General features: G+C 41.0%; 1 protein-coding gene across 1 annotated transcript in view; it reads right to left on the reverse strand.

The window, feature by feature from the left end:
- ofcc1 (orofacial cleft 1 candidate 1) overlaps positions 1 to 21,343 on the reverse strand; it is a 201,023-nt gene that overhangs the window by 107,341 nt on the left and 72,339 nt on the right. Inside the window, exons 7-11 of the mRNA XM_088322071.1 lie at positions 21,110 to 21,258; positions 18,360 to 18,474; positions 17,038 to 17,326; positions 1,820 to 1,890; positions 708 to 728 (exon numbers count right to left, since the gene is read on the reverse strand). Coding sequence (XP_088178197.1) covers positions 708 to 728; positions 1,820 to 1,890; positions 17,038 to 17,326; positions 18,360 to 18,474; positions 21,110 to 21,258 — 645 coding nt within the window. The remainder of the gene's footprint in view (positions 1 to 707; positions 729 to 1,819; positions 1,891 to 17,037; positions 17,327 to 18,359; positions 18,475 to 21,109; positions 21,259 to 21,343) is intronic.

The following is a 21,343-nucleotide window of genomic DNA, read 5'->3' on the forward strand; positions in this document are numbered from 1 at the left end:
TCTTCCGTACAGATTTTCTTGTACGTCGTACACGTCTTAAAATGCAAAATAAATGTACTTTTTACGGCAAACACGTACAGGTTGACAGGTATGATTAATATTTGTTTGTTATCACTTAATAAGGTGAATATGCAATCATTAATAAATGGAACAAATGATAAAAGTTGACAGGTACGAGATTGGTAGGCTGTTGATAAATTGTAAGTACCTACTTTACAATTAAAGTTACTGTAACTTTAAATGAACCAACACACAAAACATTTGGACCCAGCTGATGAATGAACAGTCACAAATGGTAAGGAGTCTCCAGCGGGCTCTAGTGGTAGCCTCAGGGATTGCCCGTGACCTGGATTTTCCATATGTGTCCCAATTTAAACTCGTATATCGAAATTCTCGTGTTAAGAGACGCTCGTACGACGAGGTACCGCCGGGTACGATATCAAAGAACTGCCGCGACGCGCATCCACGTACGGATCGTTTACTGTCATCATCATAAACAAAGTCAAACGCAGTTAGGAAGCGGCACTTTGAATATTTCGCCAAGGTACTCGGGAGCAGATATTATTTGTTAAGCCGCCAACATGTTAACGGTTTGCTTCCCCAGCCCTGTCAGCCCTGCGTTGCCCTTGGGTGGGCTTAGTGCCTTTCTGCTTGAAGTTGTGAAATACTCATACTGATGTATGCTAATGAGCTCCCACCGTCGCCACCTCTTCCTTTTCAACTCCCTCCTTCTCTCCCGAGACGAACCTCAGCAGTAGTAAACGAGCGAGGCCCAATAAAAGCTCCATTCGTTTTCATAGGGCAATCTTTGCCAAAGAAAGCTGGGATTCCAGAGTGATGATCACAATAAAAAGGTGAAAAAGAACGGCGAAAGAAAGCAGAGTAAAACGAGAAGGCGGTGGGGAGGAGCGGCGGGACTACCAGGCACAATGTTCTCCGGCGTCTCCCCGCAATAAATTTAATGCAATACGTTAAAAGCAGATCTGGTATAGAGCTAGATTCCTGCCCTGTGGGCAAAGTGGTCGCCTAGAGAAAATTCATTTTAATTAGGCCTGCACTGCAGGTTGAATGGTTGAAATTTGATCCCTGGTGCTTCCAGGCTGGGGCAGGTTGGAGATCACTCCACTTAATCATGAGACAACTGGGTTCCGCGCCGCAACATTTGAAGGCCTTAGCCGGTTTTAAAGAGCAGAAAGGGGAAACTCAAACCTCATAGCGACAAATGTATTTATGGAAGACGGTACCTGAGATGAATGGAGACGTTAGCATGAGGCGATACTGCAGCGGTGTTGAATGTTTTGAAAGAACGTGAGCATATTCAATCTTCTGATACCAGCGTGAGATGGAGGCAGGACATTAATGGACGATGTAAAGGGAGTACAACCGCAAATATATTCAGGCCATTATTTAGGCTGACAATTCAAATGTTAAGTACCGTATTTTACACACTATGAAAGGCACCAGATTATAGGGTGAATGGAATCTAAACTACAGTTAGGGTTAGGGTGGCACTAGAAATAAATAAGCAGAATTGTGCCGCAATAATTGATTATATATATATATATATATATATATATATATATATATATATATATATATATATATATATATATATATATATATATATATATATATATATATATATATATATATATATATATATATATATATATATATATCCATACCTGTCAACCTGTACGTTTTTGTCGTGCAAAGTGTTTGTATGTTTGAGTCTATACAGGTCTGGCGGTAAAACAAAATGTAAAGAAGGGAAACAATCCATTTCTCTCTTCTCTCTTACCCTCTGCATCACATTGACTTCCTTCTCCTTGCGAGGATGCCTCTTTACTCCAACATTGATAGGAACGTCTCCTGGAGAAGGATCCTTCCCTGCATGTCATCCCAAAAAACATATATGAAGGAATTACTGCATAGATAATACGAATACAGCGACCCTACAGATATGAGATTCATTCGTTCCTGGATTTAGCTGGTATTAGAAAATTATTGTATCTTGAAAAATATGCCCCCATAGGAGACAACTGAAAAACAACTAATCCGTTCCTGGCCTCCCAAAATAATCCAAGTTAACCCTCAACAGTTATAAAACAAAATTTCCTGATCACCAAAAACCTTCTGTTCAATACAACTTCTATCAGGCTGATACCAGGCCAAACATTTATTCCGAATCACTAAAAACACATTCACATAGAACTCAACAAAAGAACACAGTGTTTTGACAAATACTATTTCAAAATGACTTTGCAGCCCCTCCCGATGCCGAAGGAGGCAGTAATGGCATTGTCAACCAAACATTTTGCATCTCAAGTGGCTTTTATGTAGAGCAGCCATTGTATAACTTCAATTCTTAAAAAGAAATGTGTGCGTTTTTTTTCAGGCTGATACCAGTGCAAGTATTCAACGGTTGAGTAGAAACAAATACTGTTACAAATTACTAATACCAATGCAGCTTACAGTACCCATGACAGTAGTGTCATTACTCTTGTATCTCTCCTATTACAGCTGTTATTGGTAAATGTATATACAATTTAGCAAACAATACAACATTCTACGTCAATATCAAATATTTCTGCTGGTTTATCACAGACAATTGAAAAACAATACAGTATTTCCACTTCATTATACCGACATGAACCACACACAAGGTCATAATTGAACACTATAATGATGATACATTTTGTTTTTGTTGGCATAAGCCAACATGCGGAAATGAGTAGAAAATCATACACTACATTCTTGCATAGTACAAGGCTTTCCTGGAGATAAAAGGGACCGTTTGTATACTATTGTTCCTCCTAATGTTTAAAACCATATTATAGATCCCAATTTGATCTAAATAGTAAGCATAAATAACTTACATAGTATATTATTGTCATGATTACCGATGTGATGCACCTGTGCCCGGTCCTTTGGCGCCAACTGCCTCGGACTCTGATTGGCTCCCTGTCCCTATTTAAACCCACTCCTATCTGTCCCTTTTTGTCAGTCCGCCTGCAAACCTCAGTTAACACTAGGCAAGCCTTTTTCGACCCTGACTCCCTCCCATCTGTTATTTGCTCCCGTCTGTCGACCCATTTTTGATACTGACCACTTCTGCTCTCCCGTCCCGGCTTTCGACCTCTTTTGTCCCTGACCACGTCTACTCTCCTTTCCTGGCTTACGACTCGCTTAAGACCCCGACCACGTTTTTGCTCTCCTACTGACGCGTTTTTTTCCGTTCCCGACACCGCCATCGCTCGACGCGGAAAATCCACTTCCGCGTTCAGAGCGACCTACTTCCTGCGTCCAGCAATCACCGGATCGTGGGAGCAACCCTTTCTCTTTCTCCCAATAAAACTTGTGAGAAACGCAACGCAAGTGGGTCCTGTCTCTGTTCTGGTCCTGACAATTATAAACATTTATACATTTATTTTACATAAGGAGCTGGCATAATTTCCAGCCACCTTGCTGCTACGGGTCCCACAAAAATTCAAAAAAGCAGTGCAAAAACAGAATACAAGTGGTACGTTTTGATCACTTTCAGTCTCCGTAGCTTGTATTCTTCCATGTGTTTTTTAGCACTTGTTTTCGGTTGCATTGCACCTTACAGCCCCTTTAAGATTCTTTCCAGCAAAATAAAGTTGTAATTCGACAAGGTTTTTCTCAGCGTGGAAGAAAACAAGGCTAGATTTTGAGCCCAGAAAACACAAATTCGTAAATAATTGGTTTGTTCTTCTGTAACTCTGGTGTATTCGTCATAGGAATATATCAGAAAAAACCTTCCTCACTGAAGGAAATTATTATTATCTGAAGCCCCAAAATATTTTACACATGAATTACTCACCCAGATTTGAAAGTGTTCCATAACAAACTATAATTCATTAGAAAAATAACAATAATTCTTGTTCCTTTGTATTTTGTCTTTCCTTCGGGAAAATGACTTTTTGAAGTGTTTTTACCCCCATCCTTTTTTTTCTCCCCCTGTAATTTAAATGGTAAGCCGCCAGATGTGTGTCTCATGCTTGAAGAGTCAGAGATCTGCATTATTTAGCATATTAACATTCACAGAATTTTAAAACGGGGTTCCTGCATTGCCTGAAGGTTGTAATTAAGTAAACCTTAGCTTTATACATGCAAAAATCTCAGGATGTGAAACTTTGCACCCCCCGTGAAAGTGGGCACATCCTTATGTTACATATGAAACTCTCCTTTCCGTATATATCACTACTACAGGAAATCCAAATATGGTGAAATTTGAATAGATATTTTTTTTGATGAAACAGCAAGATTTGCAGAATTGTACTGTTTGTTATTTGATTAATACATGATCAAGTGTTAGAACGATGCACACCATGGGCAAAATACTATCGATCCATCCCTTATCTGCACCGCTTATCCTCAGTAGGGTCCCGGGGCAGCTGGAGCTCATCACAGTGGGCAGGGGACACCTTGAACTGGTGGCCAGCCAGTATCAGGGCACAGAGAGACACACAATTCACTCATTAATTGACACCTAGGGACAATTTGGACTGGCCAAGTATCCTGACATGCTTTTTTTTTTAATGTAGGGAAACCCACTCAAGCACAGGGAGAACATGCAAACTCCACGCAGGAAGGTTTGATCCCATGACCTCAGAACTGTGCCACACACACGCTTGTCACGACCAGCACACGGGGTAGACCCAATCGCGTAACGTTTTCTCACAGTTTTATTGAAAGAAAGAGGAAGGGCAGCGCCCGCGATCCGATGCTCGCTGGACGCAGGAAGCAAGTCGCTCTTGCAACCGGATTGTGATCCTAATATGGAAGGAGAACAAAAACGTGGTCAGGGTCAGAAATGGGTCGTAAACTGGGACGGGAGAGCAGACGTGGTCGGGATTAAAACGGATCATAGCTGGAGACAAACGGGAGCAAAATCGGGACAGGCGAGAGTCAGTGTCAAAAAAGGCTTGCCTTATATCAACAGAGGTTTGCAGACGTACTGACAACAGGGGATTGACAGGACTGGGTTCAAATGGTGACAGGGAGCCAATCAGAACCTGTGGCGGTTGGTGCCAAATGAGCGAGCACACGGGATTCACATCGGTAATCATGACAGCGCTAACAACTGCGCTGTCATGCTGCTTCAAAATACTCTACAATACTATTTAATAAGACATATTTTTCATGTTGACCAAATGTGTAAAAACACTGAAACAAATCAGAAATGTGTTGCAATGTCTGCGTCATGTTTGTTTTTATTAAAAACATAGGCATCAAACAAAACTTCTGATTGGCTTAAGCGAGATCACATGCATACATGAAATAATCTGATTGGTTTGGACAGAAATCTCATGTTTAAATGTAGCAAATAATGCTGGTTGCCAGATGGCGTGCGAGCATTAAAAGTGAGCTGAATGTACAAAGAAATCCGATGTTTTGCCAGGTGTACACAAATGAATGTAACTGTTAATTTATTTTTTTTACATCAGCTCAAGCCTCAAAAATCCATTGGGGACCACAATCCTGCTCATGAAATGAAGTCATCCAATCCATTTAAAATTATATATTTCATCCGTACTTTTTCAAGAACTGTAATAACCGATAAAATAACATTAGAGAATGGTAAGTGCATTGATTTTACTACAATTACTTGACCTAAGTGTGGAGAGGGGGATTACAGCGTATCAATGTATTCATTATCCTAGTTTTTATACAGTCTCTACATTGTTTAAGTGATGTTCTGATTTACATACCTGTCAACCTCCACGGCTCCATGCCCTTACAAACTGTCGTATTTTCCCTTACAAAATACTAAATCGTACACCATATTTTTTTTCCAAAGGTGTTTATTTATGTAGTTTATCATGTTATATTGTCCATGTGTTTCGTTATATCATATATATTCTTCATTAACATGTTGTTGTGAGATCCTGAGTGGCTCGACATCAATGAGGTTTATTACAAAAAAATAATCAAAAATTAAGTAGCTTGGACGTTCACCGTAGAAGGAAAAAATACATGCAAATAGAATTAGGTAGAATAATACATTGTCTTATTCAAAATATGAATTCATTTTCTGCATTCAATTATTGATGGTAATATACTGATAAAAGGGATAACCACTAACCTGTCTTTCTTCATTTTCTCATTTTATACTTCCTTTTTTCCTTAACTTCTTTATACAACAATAATGATTCGTAATATAATGCATCAAAGCAAGTGAGCCGTTTGACAGCCAGCTCTCTTTAATGAGTTGAGCGGAAAAAGCCGGTTCTCTAAAAAGATACGGACTTCCTTTCACTACATCAAACCGCTCGCTTCGTTTGAAACGAAAAAAAAAACGATACCGCGATAGAAGCTACCGCGGCGAACTTGTTTGACTTGATTGATTTGCTGTTTTGTGAATATCGGTGTATACCGGATGGTACCCATAATTGACAAATTTGCGTTTTTCTGTACAGATTTTCTTGTACGTTGTACACGTCTTAAAATCCATCATAAACATACTTTTTATGGCAAGAAGGAAAAGGTTGACAGGTATGGATTTACTGCAGGAAGGGAGGCCTTGAGTCTTGCCTTGAGTATTTATTCATTTGTTTTTTTTCTATTTTTGTTTTTCTATTGCAATTGAAACCTCAATGGAATTGCTTAACTTCACTGCATATTATACCCGTCACATTGCACAACCTAGATCTACTGCATGTAGAGAGTAAGGCAAATATACACAATACGCGTAATGAGAGGATGTTTTCTTCATTCAAGGACACCAGCTCAACAAAAACATAATCCAAACGTGTGGTCCGCTGTGAATTATGATACATTTCGTAGGGTTGAACAAACAAATTGTGTGTATGGCGCAAGCGGAGGCAGCGCGAAAAGCTGAGGGCTACGACCGTGAACTCGGAGCAAAAAAGCAGCCACAGCTTCAGCCTCTCCGAGCACTCAAGGCCAGCAACGATCCCCTACGCTACCGGCATGTGTGAAAACAAGTGCTTGCACAGATTTTTAACACTTTTCAGAGCGGAAAGACGAACGAGGGCAACGAACCTCGGGCCCAAACAAGCCAAGGAGACAGAAAAAAAACCGAGGTCTGCAGCATTGTCGAGACCCTAATAGTATGAATGAATGAATGAATGAAAACTTTATTCGAACATCAAAATAAAAACAGAACAAAATAACGTTACATAATATGTTCGGAAAAAGGGTAGTAAGAAGCAAATGCTTATATCCCCTACCCCTTCATCTTCCCACTCTAATACACCGATGATATAACAACAATTGTAATGATATTAATAATAACAGTTATGATATAAGAATAGCAACAATAACACAAAGTTAACTCGACGCACTATTCCCATTCTCTCGTATGACCCATTGTCTTCATCTCTGCATTCCGCCAGGAATGTTTTTTTGTATTTCAATTTGAACAAGTGCATAGTTGGACACCGTTTGATCTCGTCTTGCAAACCGTTCCAAAGCTTGACCCCACACACAGACACACACATACTTTTCCTGGTGGTTCTCAACTTTGGGAGTATGAATTCACTACAGCCACTTAAGTTATAATTTCCCTCTTTCCGAATGAATAATTTATGGATGTTTTCTGGCACGATTTTTTTGTTGACCTTAAATAGCAGTTGTGCAGTGAAAAATTTTACTAAATCATCTATTTTTAATAGTTTGGACTGCAGGAATAAAATATCAGTATCCTACCCTGTGTATGGTTCTAATTGCACATTTTTGGAGGAGAAAAAGGGGCTGTAGTGAACTTTGATAATTATTGCCCCAGACCTCTGCACAATATGTTAAGTATGGCAGAACTCGAGAACAGTATAATAAATATAATGCATTAAAATGAATTTGGCTTTATTAATTATTGAAATGTTTTTAGTATGCCTCTGTTGACCGCTGAGATGGTTCGTTGATGCTCACCTAGGCTTGATGACTGATTAAGGTCCCAAATAATGTACTCACCTGTGACAAGAGGCATGATTGGGCCTAAACAAATAAAAGCCCTATTCGACCCAGGTCTAAAAATATAAAAGCCAGAACCAGCCTGAGCCTGACCAATTAGGCGGATTTAAAGGACCAAACCCAAATAAAACCCCCATATGTCATGTTTTGTTTGAGAGGTCACGGGGGAGTTGGGCTCATTCTGACCGACTATTAGCCCTCCCTGCACTGCGCTAGCTCCTCTAACAGGTGTTATTTTATTTTATTTAAATTAGCGAGAGAGAAGTCCAGCATAGCCCGAACCTGATTAATATGATTGCCTCTTCAGGCCCGAACCAACCCGACTTTCGAGGCCGGGCTTGGGTTCAAGATCTTAACTCTACCCGTGACCCTCCTTAGGTTTGTTGTTTTTCTATGTTACAACTATGACCCCAATGATCACCAAAAATATTTTTAAACATGTACCCATAATATTATAGCAGTGTGTTGTGTTTTAACATACAACAATTTCGAAAGTAACCGAAATAGTTGCTTTGCCTAGAAACGACTTACTTTTATTAAAGAGTAATTGATTTACGGACTTAGTACATTTTTGGAAAAAGTAGTGAGTAACATTAATTAGATTTTTCTTCAACGTGCCGAAGACTGTCCGAAAGAGACCTTGACATGCTCCGGCTCGCTCAAGGGTTGGTTGTTGTAATGACGTCTGAGGTGGCGGGGGAATGTTTGTGCAGAAAAAGAAAGAAACGGTTGCAGAAGCATCCGCATGCTCATAGTGATCCACTAATGGCGATCACGAAACAAGACGCTAATCTAATTAGTCATTCGGGTTCAAACAAACCCGATGTAACTGGATCATTCATTTAATAGGAAAGGTCACTTAACCCAAACCCCCTCCAGCTAATCTTCGAGTTAAAAAGCCAAATACTCTACATCACGCTCGCATGACTCAACTCAGACGTTTCACCCAAAAAGATATCATTACACAATAACATTTAATCACCTCTGTGTTTTCAGAGGGTGAGTTGAGACATGTCAGTTATTTTTCTGCATTGGAATGTCAGATTTTGTTCGGAAAGAGACACCTCACACTTTTTGGGGTATTCCACAAATTCAGCCTCAGGAACAGGAACTTTCATCCGTTCTCGGCTTTGGTTGCGTTGAGACGCTTGACATGAAGTCTCCATTTTCTTCTGTCCTTTCATAAGGATTATGAGAAAAATCCAACATCACGTAGATCACGGTATAGGAATAAAGTAGAGTTAAGATCGCGCCTAAAAAACCATGCCCGGCCCAACCCGGCCTGGGGAATATAAGCCCGAACTTAGCCGAACCAGACTGATTGACTTGATTTGAGGGACTAAAGGATTTTATACATTTGACTATAAAGGCTTTTATACGATTGACTCAGTTTAAATGCAGTTTAGAAGAGGTCACCTGTATTTTTTAATGAAATGAAATGAAACGATCTGCATTTATATAGCGCTTGTCAAGTCAAGACTTCCCAAAGTGCGCTTCACATTTCCCAATAGCGGCCGTGCAGCCATGTAAGGCGCTAAAAAATGCAAAAAAAGATATTCACATTCAATGTCAGGGCAGGCTGTTCGAAATGCATAATATTTTGTCTAGGACATTTCGATAACACGACGACAGGCACTGTTTCGGGAAAACGAGACATCAAGGCGCTGTGTTGTTAAAACGGAGGGCACAAACAACGGCTTGGCACGCCCATGGGAGGAGCCAAGACGCCATCTTGCGGGGAGACGCGGGCCAATAAGAGAAATCTAAAGGACTTCAGAAGGGGTCTTCAAACAGACTCCAACGTCACTTCTTCAGCCGTCTCAGATGGAGTACACTTAGTTCTTCTGTTAGGAAAAATAAGCATCCGCTCCCGTTTGCAAATGTCAGCTTTCTGGGTCATAATTGTTGGATGAATGTAGGTTGTGTTTGGTAAATGGAGTCAGATAACTAATTCGAACAATTTGGTTAATGGTACATTTTGACCATTAATTCCCAACACACCAAGCCCGAAAAATCCCGAAGCTTTACTTCGGCGTGGTAGTACGTAGCAGCAGGTTTACTTCAAGTCAAGTCCCCTGTCAAGTCTAAAACTGACAAGGGGTGAGTGAGAGCACTGAGCTAAAATAGGGGGGGAAGCCAATCGGGCAACGAGCCGCAGCTGGCGCCAAACAGGCGGGGCCAAGTGAGGGCAATGGGTAATCGTGACATTTTTAGCACTCGTCTTCGGTTGCACTGCACAACATCGACAGCGACATCTAGTTGTAAAAAAACAAAAAATAAAACAAAACAAAAAAAACACAGTGGACATTCAACTCTTATTTGAAATTGAACTTTGACACTTTATTCAATAATGGCGGTGAAAGAGTTAAACATAAGCAAAACATTGCACCATTAGGTTACTATTATATTTTGTCCAGGTTTTTTTTTTTAATTTATTTTATTATTAGTTTTTTGTGTAGGTGTTTCCTCATGTGTCCCTCACTTGTTGGGTGTTGCCTGATGGCTGAAAAGCCCTTTCCGGGGCCAACTGCTGCCATCTGTATCAGTGTGGATTAGCCCCCCTAGGGTCCTTTTCCTCACATGGTCAGTCTGTGCCTTGGTATTAGGTTTAAACTTTAGCAGACACTCGAGAAGACATCAATGGATTTAGAACTTTCAAGGAGGTTCAGGAGAAGGGCTCTCAGATAAGTAAATCTCATCCTTTTCTAACACTTTCCTCTGAGTCCCCTCTTTTAATCAATGTTCATGGTTACAGATCAAACCAGCAATGTGATTGGCTGATAGTGAAAACTATCCAATAGTCAAAAGAACAGACAACAGTGAGTCCAAAAAAGGAACTGCCATCCCATGAAATCCCCATTGCACTTGTCCAATGGTAACAAACTCATCACTTGTCATCAAATCCATACCAACACCAGAATTTACTCCAAACACCACGCAACAAAAACAGATCTGCATGCGAATGAGGCAAAAATGTCACATTGACTTAGCCAGCAGCGGGAACAAGGGCCCTTGCCGGACACCTTTTGATCCGTCGGGTTCATTTACCGTGCAAGCTTCTCACCTCTCGACACGAATGTTCGTGCGACATGCACATTTGCGTCAGCGGCGCTTTGTGGTATAGGTGGTTAGATCGCTCCAAACATCGATATTATTGATAATACCTAAGTACTCGAATCGGATTCATATTACTGTCCCGGGATCGAGACTTTACTCCACCAATTCCTTCTCTATGTAGATAGCCTAGCTTTCCACTCTCTTAACCAGCACCCCCTGACCTCTAAGTTTGAGAGTGTGATCGACAGGCACACTTTAAGCACCTTTCCGTGCCTAGCCCGCAGCCGCATCCTGCCTGTCAGGCAGAAGAAAGGGACCCCCCCTGTGAGCTCACCTTTGCCAGAAGCTAAAAATGACAGAAAAGGACAACGCCAAGTGTAATGTATATGATAAAGTGGTTGGCTACAGTGGCAACACCACCTATTTACATAAACACATTTAAAAAAAAAAAGTCACACTGCAGAGAGCAATGAGCTGCAAAGAAAAAATGTTTGCATTACTGGCTATAATTTCATTTAAGTTCTCTACTGGAGCTGCAACTAACAACCATTTTGATAATCGACTAGTCATCGTCTACGGAAATGGTTGGTCGAATTTAAAAAAAAATTATAAATGTTTCCTTAAGTCGATTTGATTATGTAGTAAATGATAATTTTTTAAAAGAAATCAACCGGGTACAATGAAAACATTATATCTTATTGAAAACACAGCAGATTCGTACAATAAAAAAATCATAAAAATGCTCATCTAAAACCAGTAAAGGGCTGTGCTAGGTCAGGAGAGAGAAAAAGACTAGAGTTAAACCTATGTCCATGTTTTTAGCGACAGGAAAATAAATAATAAATGCAAAATAAGTGAACATGTTTATCCTTGTAAACCCCGCTCTATAAAAAAAAACGTGTCTAGCTTAACAGTCCACATTAGAAATAATTGACGAAGATTTCTGTGGTTATTTTTTTTTGGGGAGGAATCTGGCTTTCCTCTGTCCAACGAGCCTGATTGGTTTGTAATTGGGACAGGTGGTCTGCATTTTTATATAGCACTTTTCAAGTCAATGAAGACCTCCCAAAGCGCTTTACAATGTGCTTCACACTTACCCATTCACACACACTCACACACCAATAGCGGCCATGCAGCCATGCAAGGCGCCGACCTGCTATTGCTGGGGGCATTAGGGATTCAGTGTCTGGCCCAAGGACACTTCGACATATAACACAAAGAAGCCGGGAATCAAACCTGCAACCTCTTGATCCCAAGACGAGCGCTCTACCTCACACCTGTTCTTGATTAGCCTGACCTTTTATAAGGACATTTTGGACAGCACCCCTTGTCGGGTGATTTTCATTTTCCACCATCACATTAAACATCCGGTTTTACGAGGTTTGTTTTTTGTCACGTTGTCGAGTCAAGTCAAGGCATGTTTATTTGTATAGCCTTTAATCACAAGCAGTCTCAAAAGGCTGCACACACCACAGATCATTGTAAACCACAGACTATTATTAAATCATCCCCTGATCTAAAACCTACATTAGGGCAAGGAAAAACGCAAAAACCTCAAAATGAAGATAATGATGAAACCTTGAGTAGGGACCACACATGAGGTCACCCCCCTTCCAGGACATCCAGGCTGCAACAGATGTTGCAATAACAATAATACACAGATATTGTCAACATAAAATATAGGTCATTCATAAGCTATAGAACTTAAGTGTGTTTTAAGTCTAGATTCAAACAGTTCCACTGAGGTTGCAGATCAAATCTCAGCGGGCAGAGCATTCCACAACACCGAGGCCCGAATGGAGAACGCCATCGATCGTGCGGATCTCTTCTTGGCTCTTGGGATCCCGAGTAGACCAGTATTTTCAGAGCGAAGGCTCCGGACCGAAACATAGGGGGACATTTGCTCCCTGGTTTGACTTTCTTGGCTTTTGTTCTGAAAATAGTTGTACCATTTTTATCCTAATCACAAACTAAATCTAGAGGGAAATTATTCAATTATACAATGATTATGACATTTCCAAGCAAAGATTATTAGTATTGGATCAGTATTGATACTTTCATCCATCGGATCGATACCAGAATTCCCTGTATCACCCACCCCCTACTTCTTGGAGGCTTTCAGAACTTAAATTCTTTCCCTCCTTTACGCTTTCTAGAAAAAAACACTCGGTTCGTCAGGGACACATCCCTTGTGGGTGTTAGGATCTCCATAGGGGAGGTCAAGGGTCAGTTGGAGGAGGAAGCGACAAGCTGTGAAATGTAAAAGAGCAATTTCTCCCACATGTTTCGGTGCTGGGAGAACGCTGCCCGGCTGTCAGTCGCCATCACTTTTAAATGGGCCAGCAGACCTGTCACAACTCATTTGTAATTAAAAAGCCCGTGCCATGTTTATGGCAGAACATGCCAAAAAGTTTTGAAGACTGATAAATAAAGATGAGCGATGATTTCACCAAAGACGACGGGGCCGGGTCAGGGGCAGGATGTATTAATAACAACGGGGATTGCGCCGTTTTTTTTTGGTGCGAAAGATCAATACCGAATGACCCTGAGTTTGAGGGTGTTGGGTTGCTGGAAATGTGGCTCAGTACTATGAATCCTATGCTCTTTATAATTGGATCCTCATTGCTAACCTGGAGAGTCATATGGACTGTATCACAAATCTATTTGGCACACAATTAGTACAGGTTTTTTGGATAGGTATTGGGTTAAGAGCTAATCCAAGAGATTTCCTGTGAGAACCGCAAACTGAAGAACTGCAATATGCGGATTTACGATAATTTCTAACTTAAATTTATCAGAAACACCAAAGCTAGTCAACCAACCAACTCAGTATTGGTTAGTGTGCTTTTACTGAAAAACTTAATAATAATAAACAAAAATATAAATAAATAAAAAACGCGGAATGGCAAGTACTGAGCTTCAGTCTTTTGTAAGCTATAGATAGTTTCATTGATAGTCGGTACACATATAGGCTACCTTCTACCTAGCCTGTATCAGTCAGTATCCTGAACTGATAGATATGAATTAAGCAAATGCAATTTTAAAGGACAGTGTGTATTCTGTTATGTGTCTGACTAGTAAAAAAAAAATAATAATAATTCATTAAAAAAATAAGAAAAAAATACATGAACTGTCAGGACCAGAACGGAGACAGTCCATGCGTCTGTTACCTTCCGTCTCGATTATTGTAATGAACTACTATCCGGTCTCCCGAAGTCCAGCATCAAGTGTTGGTACAAAATGCTGGATCACATTACCCCAGTTTTGGCTGACCTACACGGGCTCCCTGTCAGTTTAAGATGTGATTTTAAGGTTCTGTTGGTTTTACCCCCTCACATATTTCAGATTTAATTTCCCCATATGTTCCTGCTTGTAACGTTTGCTCAGAAAATACTCTACTAGTGATCCCAAGAGCCAAGAAGAAACTTGCAGGTCCGAGAACGTTCTCCATTCAGGCTCCGGGGTTGTGGAACGCTCTGCCTTCTGAAATTCGATCTGTAACCTCAGTGGAAGTGTTGAAATCTAGGCTTAAACTACACTTACATTCAATAGTTTATGAATGGTGTACCTATATTTCATGTTGGCTATGTATGTGTATTGTCTGTACAGCTCTTTGAGACTTCTTGTGATTAAGGGCTATACAAATACATACGACTTGACTTGACATCATCTTAACTGTACACATTAAAGAAAAACAAACATTTTTATATTGATGCATGGAAACTATTTTTTGAAAAAGCAATAAAAGGCCAAATATGGCCATGGATGAACCAGCACAGTTTGCACGTGAAGCACATGTATCGGGTTATTTGTTTTCAATTATACATACAATAGTAAAGTAGGAAAAAACAAATGTGTGCTGCCTGTTGTGTGCACAACTTAACAATTAGACAAGTATTGAATGTGTTATAAGCAGTAAGGACTTACTATTAATTTGATTTTAACTCAAATTATTACTACGCCAAAGTATTGGCACCATTAAAAATTGTCATTGGCCATTATATTGCATTTTTCAATGTTACCTTTTTTAGAAGATTGATATAACCGGTGTCATTGAATAAAGACCTCATTTTATGTCTTGTCAGAACCAGAAAGGGAGGAGGACCCAGACACGTAACGTTTCTCACACAAGCTTTGTTTTACGGGCATGCGGCAGTCATGCACGTTAAAACAAACGGCAGTGATTCGGTGATTGCTGGTGGGAAGAAGTAGGGCAGAAGTCCGGCGTGGAAAAACAGGAAACCAGAGGCCGACGAGATAGATACCAGATACACGAGTAGATCCTGCACAGACGAGGTCGATACAGGACAGGAAGGGGCAGACAGGATTGATACCAGATACAGGAGACCCGAGACAGATATCAGACAGGATGAGACAGGCGGGATCGATACCGGATACCGGGGATTGTAGCAAGGCATCAGAGAGGACGAGACAGATGGGATCGATACCAGACACTGGAGACCGCAGTCTGATATTGAACGGGCCGAGACAGACGGCAACGATACCCGATACTGGAGATTGTAGCAAGGTATCGGACAGGACGAGACAGACAGCATCGATACCAGACACTGGAGACTAGAGTCCGATATCAGACAGGACGAGATAGACGGGAACAGTACCAGATACTGGAGATTGTAGCAAGGTATCAGACAGGACGAGACAGACGGGATCGATACCAGACACTGGAGACTGGAGTCTGCTATTAGACAGTACGCGATAGACAGGATAGATACCGGACAGGATACACAACCAGGATACCGGACAGAGTCAAAACACATCTTACGAATGCAGAGGTTCGTTGACGGACTCACAAAGGGTGAGTGAGAGCACTAAGCTTAAATAAAAGGGAAGCCAATCAGTCAATGAGCCGCAGCCTGCGCCAAACCGGCGGGGCCAATTGGGGGCAATGGGCTTACGCTTAACGTCAGTATAACGTGTTCTCTGTTATATTTTTACTTTAAATTGCCTTTCAATATGTCATGTATGTTTTCATTGTATATTTTTATGTATTTATGATTCATGATTTTTCCTTCTTTATTATACAATTTTTGGCTGGTGCAACTCCGGAGAGACTTATAGTCGGGAAAATACGGTACCAGGTTTGTTTTATTGTACTAAACCTCTAAAACTGCTAACTCCAGCACTTGTTCTCACCTGTCTTGTCTCATGACCTGAATGCCGATTCGATCAATGTATTTATAGCTCCTGTGTAAATACTAAGATACTTATCACCCACTTTTTACCAGTATTTTTTGTCACGGTTATCATGGCACCCAATTGGCGCCAGCTGCAGCTCGTTAACGGATTAGCTCCCTTTCAGTATTCAAACTGTCCCGTCAGTCCCCTTTTGTCGGTCCGTCTGCGAATCTCTGCTTTTACACAGCAAGCCCTTTTTCGCCTGTCCTGTTTTTTGCTACTGTTTGTTTCCCACTACGATCTGTTTTGATTTCGACCACGTCTGCTCTCCCGTCCCGAATAACGATCCGTTTTAAATCTCGACCACGTCTACTCTCCTCTCCTAGCTTTCGATTCGTTTCCGATCCCGATCTCGTTTTTTGCTCTGACCCGTTTTTTCCGTTTCCGAAATCAGCATCGCTCGCCACGGAAGTCCCAATTCCGCGTTCAGAGCGACCTGGTCCCGGCGACCAGCGATCACCAGATCGTGTATGTAATCCGTTCCCTTCTTCCCAATAAAACTGTGAGAAACGTTACGCGAGTGGGTCCTGTTTCCCCTCTGGTCCTGGTCCCTTTATTTGTTTGCATGTCAGCTCCTAACGTAGAACTATTTTCAGGTTTCTGTCAATCTTGTTTCCCTGGCATCGTGTCTGGGAACACATTGTTTTTCATTTCCAAGTTTTTTTTCCCACTGTCTCCACCCACCGCTGCCCTACAGCACTTGTACACCAGTGGATAGGAGCGCTGAGTGAAAACTGTCATTCTTTCGATGCCACTTTGAGTGACATTAGGATGACATTTTCTTCCCACTGTGGCATAGTCAGGGGAAAGTGAAGATTAAACCCCTACCTGGCAGAGATGAGGAGGAGCAAGCAGAATCAGCTGACAGGTGGAGGGGAGAACCCTGGGGTGAGCCCACCACTGCGGGTTCTCCTGCCCCACTGCTGGGGCCAGCATGGAGCTGATTGACCTGGGGGTGGATTTGAGGTGGATCGACTTTGGACCTGGAAGGAGCTTCAGCTGGTGTGTGGCTGTGCTGGACAGTAGGCTGGAGCAGAACATTGGAATTTAAAGGCAGCAGCTCTAGGTTGATGGGGTAGGATGGGGGCCCGGAGGCCACAGGGGGGAGTATCCGGATCTGAAACAAAAACGATAAATTTGAATCTTCGCTGGTTCCTTTACATGCAAGATTAATTCATTTCAAGTATTTTCAACTCATTTTCCATATAAGACAGTAAACCCCTTTTAGTTCAGGGGCCCCGCTGTAGACAAATACACAAGGGGGGCGAACTAATCAATTAATGGCATCTAAAGGGTGTCTTTACTGTAGGGTTGGGGATCTTTTGGAGGCTTACAATGAAATGACAATTGTAAATCAAGAGAGTAAATACTGTGTATAGAATTATTAGTGTTTTTCTTCTTCTTGTTTTCCTTCTGTAAGATCTCTTGATGTTTTTATCAAGTGCATTTGTAAAATATAAAATAAAAATAATAAAGAAACAATTTGATTCATTTCTACTACAGTTTATTTACTCAGGGGAATAGCGGAACTGGAACTTGCCTACATTAGCACACAGACACTAATTTAAATGATTGATTTTATGATTGAAAAGGTTTTTTTTTTTTTTGTTTTTTTAAGAAAATGTTTACCTGAATGTGGGAACTTTAGATTTCACATGTGTTATAGACATGAGCTAAAGCTTTTCAAACGTTTGCCCGAAAGACATCTCGTATCTTGAATTTTTTTTAAACCAGAGTAGCCCGTACGTAGAGGGGCCATGGTTTTTGTTTGTTATTAATTTACACATCAGGTTTCCATTTCACAAAAGTCTAGAATTCAACGCTAACTTCTTAGTTATGTGACCCTAAGACAGAAAACACTTTTGTTCTTCTGGTTTACATATTTGACAGTTAAATTAAAACAGTGCTTATATGCAATACTGGATACTATTTTGAACATTTGATAAATGACTTGTAATATTTTTAGATAACAGAAAGGCCATGCGTGGACCAGTGACAAACATAACTCCCCTCGGTCACCATAGGCAGATCATTGTGATTTTCTAGGATATACTTACGCACACAGTGTTACTACGAGGCAACCCCAAACATGGACACAGGGACATGTTGTAAAAAATGTCATCAAGGCATACAGAGAAACAAATACACACCTGAAAGTACATGTTGCACAGCCAGTGATCGAGATCCGAGGAGATGGCCGCTTCAATTTTTTTAAACTGGTCGAGATGTGTGCCGGGTTCTCCTCGAAGCAGCGGTATTTTGTACCTGGGACAGCAAAATATAGGGGACAATTTATGTGAATTTACTTGTAAAAGTGTACGTTTAACATATACGTTTTATACAATTTTGAATGCAGTCAGACTTTTATTTATGTATTTATTTTTTCTTATTTTTTACAAATAAGCTTCACAAGCTTATGATTTACAGTACAATGGGGCTCTTTGGTACAAACACTGTAGATTGTGTCTTCGTATAAAATATTTGCTACAATGTGCGACAGTCAAAAGCATGCTGGGATTGAAGACTGTGATATACAAGAAGTGTATCAACTTTGGAAATATTTTAATGTTGGTTATGCCAACCTCAAGACCACAGCGGCACAGGGGGCGAGCTGTCAGTATAGCTGATATCAGGATATCGATCAACAATGGAACAAAGATAGAATTGGATTACTCCTTTGGGACACTGGACAAGGTCTGTTGGCACACTAGTAAACCAGCACACTGGTTGAAAATAACTGGTTCATTGAACTATAGTACACATTGAAGTAAAGACGGCTGCAGGCTGCCTCTAGCTAGGATCGGGATAGACCCCAGCTTATTTGGATCCTAGCGAGGACAGGTAGCGGACGCTTGTGTGACAGGAGCTATAATAGTTGTAAAGAAGTCCAAATGCTACTGACTAGCCTACTGTTTTTCAACTGGTGGGGACACAGAAGTGGGTCCCAGACCCGTTTCCTATGTGTCGCGGGCCTTTTTCTTAGGAAATAATACTAAGAGGAGGAATAAAACGTAGCGCCAATTACACTCCCTGACAGTAGATGGTAATAATTCCCATCCCAATCTGTTTGACCTATTCAGGGTGCACATCTCATTTTATTGAGATTTGTTGGTTTTATTTCCTTCGCATGCCCATAATAATAGGTCGCAAAAAAGATAGTGAGAAGGTGAGGGAGAAGTGGAAAACATTGACAGCAACAGTTGAGTCGAAGAAGGAAACGATTGTAAAATACGAAAATGCTATCGAAGCGCTGCTGGAAAGTACAGTAAATTTTACCTTTTTACCAATAAATTAATGTTTGTTAACGATGAAACGAAATAATTATTGATATTTAGGTATACACTTTATTAATGATTTGAATATGTTTAATATGAGGCTAGCTTAGAGTAGTTTTAAGTTGTCATGTATACAGGATGAGAGTACTCTAATATGCAAGTACCGTATTTTCCGCACTATAAGGCGCACCTAAAAGTCTTATTTTTTTTCAAAAGCTGACCATGCGCCTTATAACACAGTGCGCCTTATATATGGCTCAATATTAAATTCGCAAGGTCTCGCCACTTACTCAACGGCCGCCGACTCGATTTTACCCCGAACGTGGAGTAGTCCGCTGTGTATGCTGGGATTTATATACCGGCATTTCATTGGCTAACCATTGTGTCAATCATCATTTGAATCGATCACTATTGGTTGAAGTTATTCGGAGCCTCGGATTGGCTAGATGGCCAAAACAAACCCTGCAATCGGCCAAGTTTAGCAATGGCGTAGCAAGTCCGCGGTGTATGCTGGGATTTATATACCGGCGTTTCATTGGCTAACCAATGTGTCAATCATCATTTGAATCGATCACTATTGGCGGAAGTTATTCGGAGCCTCGGATTGGCTAGATGGCCAAAACAAACCCTGCAATCGGCCGAGTTTAGCAATGGCGTAGCAAGTCCGCGGTGTAGGCTGGGATTTATATACCGGCGTTTCATTGGCTAACCAATGTGTCAATCATCATTTGAATCGATCACTTTTGGCTGAAGTTATTCGGAGCCTCGGATTGGCTAGATGCCCAAAACAAACCCTTCAATCGGCCGAGTTTAGCAATGGCGTAGCAAGCTTGCTACAGTACGCCATAAAGAAACATGTTTCATTAGTCTGTATTTGTAAATATTCTACTCTCCTGGATTTACTTCACTCACGGGAAGACCATGATTGCGTATCATTATTGAACGTGAGAACTTAGTTGAGTTATGCGGCTTTATATTTTCCCGGTATCTTGTTTTAGAACGATCTTGATGTTGCTGTGATGAGTTGAGTGAATTAAACTCAATTCCAAGTGTTTATTGTCATATGCACAGTAAAGTTGGGAGCGAAAAAGAAAATAGAAACACAGAAATGTTTGGCATTTCTTGAATCCCAAGACTTCAACCTTCCGAATGATATTTGAAATGACGCATTTAAGTGACATCGTACGGACACCGCATCCGCACGTGTTTACGACACGTATTTACGACACGTATTTGCTTCTCTGCAAGCTTTGGGAATGTTAAGGGGGTAATCAGTTTGACTGAATCATCTGACTGTTTTGTCGACGTTCCCATTGTAGCGCCTTATAATCCGGTGCGCCTTATCTATGGAAGATATAGGACCAAAAACTATTTTTTGGGGGTGCGCCCTATAACCCGGTGCGCCCTATAGTGCGGAAAATACGGTATATACAGTTTTGAAGCTATTTTGATTTTGCTGGTCATTTTTGTTTTCGTTTTACTTTAGTGGCTTTAAACTGCAAGTCTGCATGTTTGGATACATTTGAGAAGTGGACATTGTTGATTGATTTGGGTTGCAGCCTGTCATTAGAGTGAAATGGTGGGTCCTGAAGTCAGACCATTTGAGGACCAGTGATCTACCTTACCTGCCTTGCACCAGTTCCAGACTAGACCCACATATTGGAAACGCCCCCCAAGCCAGAACAGACTTCACGAAAGTACAGGGCCCTGGCGAAGCAGTCAGTCGGAATATTAACACCATGGAAGGGAGAAGCTCACAGGCTGGGGGTAAGATCTGCAGACAGAAAACAGGGCAAACAAACTCTTAATTTTATGCAGATGAATACAGATGCCTGCAGGTGCATCCAGCAACTAAGCAT

The sequence above is a fragment of the Urocampus carinirostris genome, chromosome 18, assembly GCF_059441175.1.
Source record: "Urocampus carinirostris isolate Australia breed hairy pipefish chromosome 18, RoL_Ucar_1.0, whole genome shotgun sequence".
Lineage (NCBI taxonomy): Eukaryota > Metazoa > Chordata > Actinopteri > Syngnathiformes > Syngnathidae > Urocampus > Urocampus carinirostris.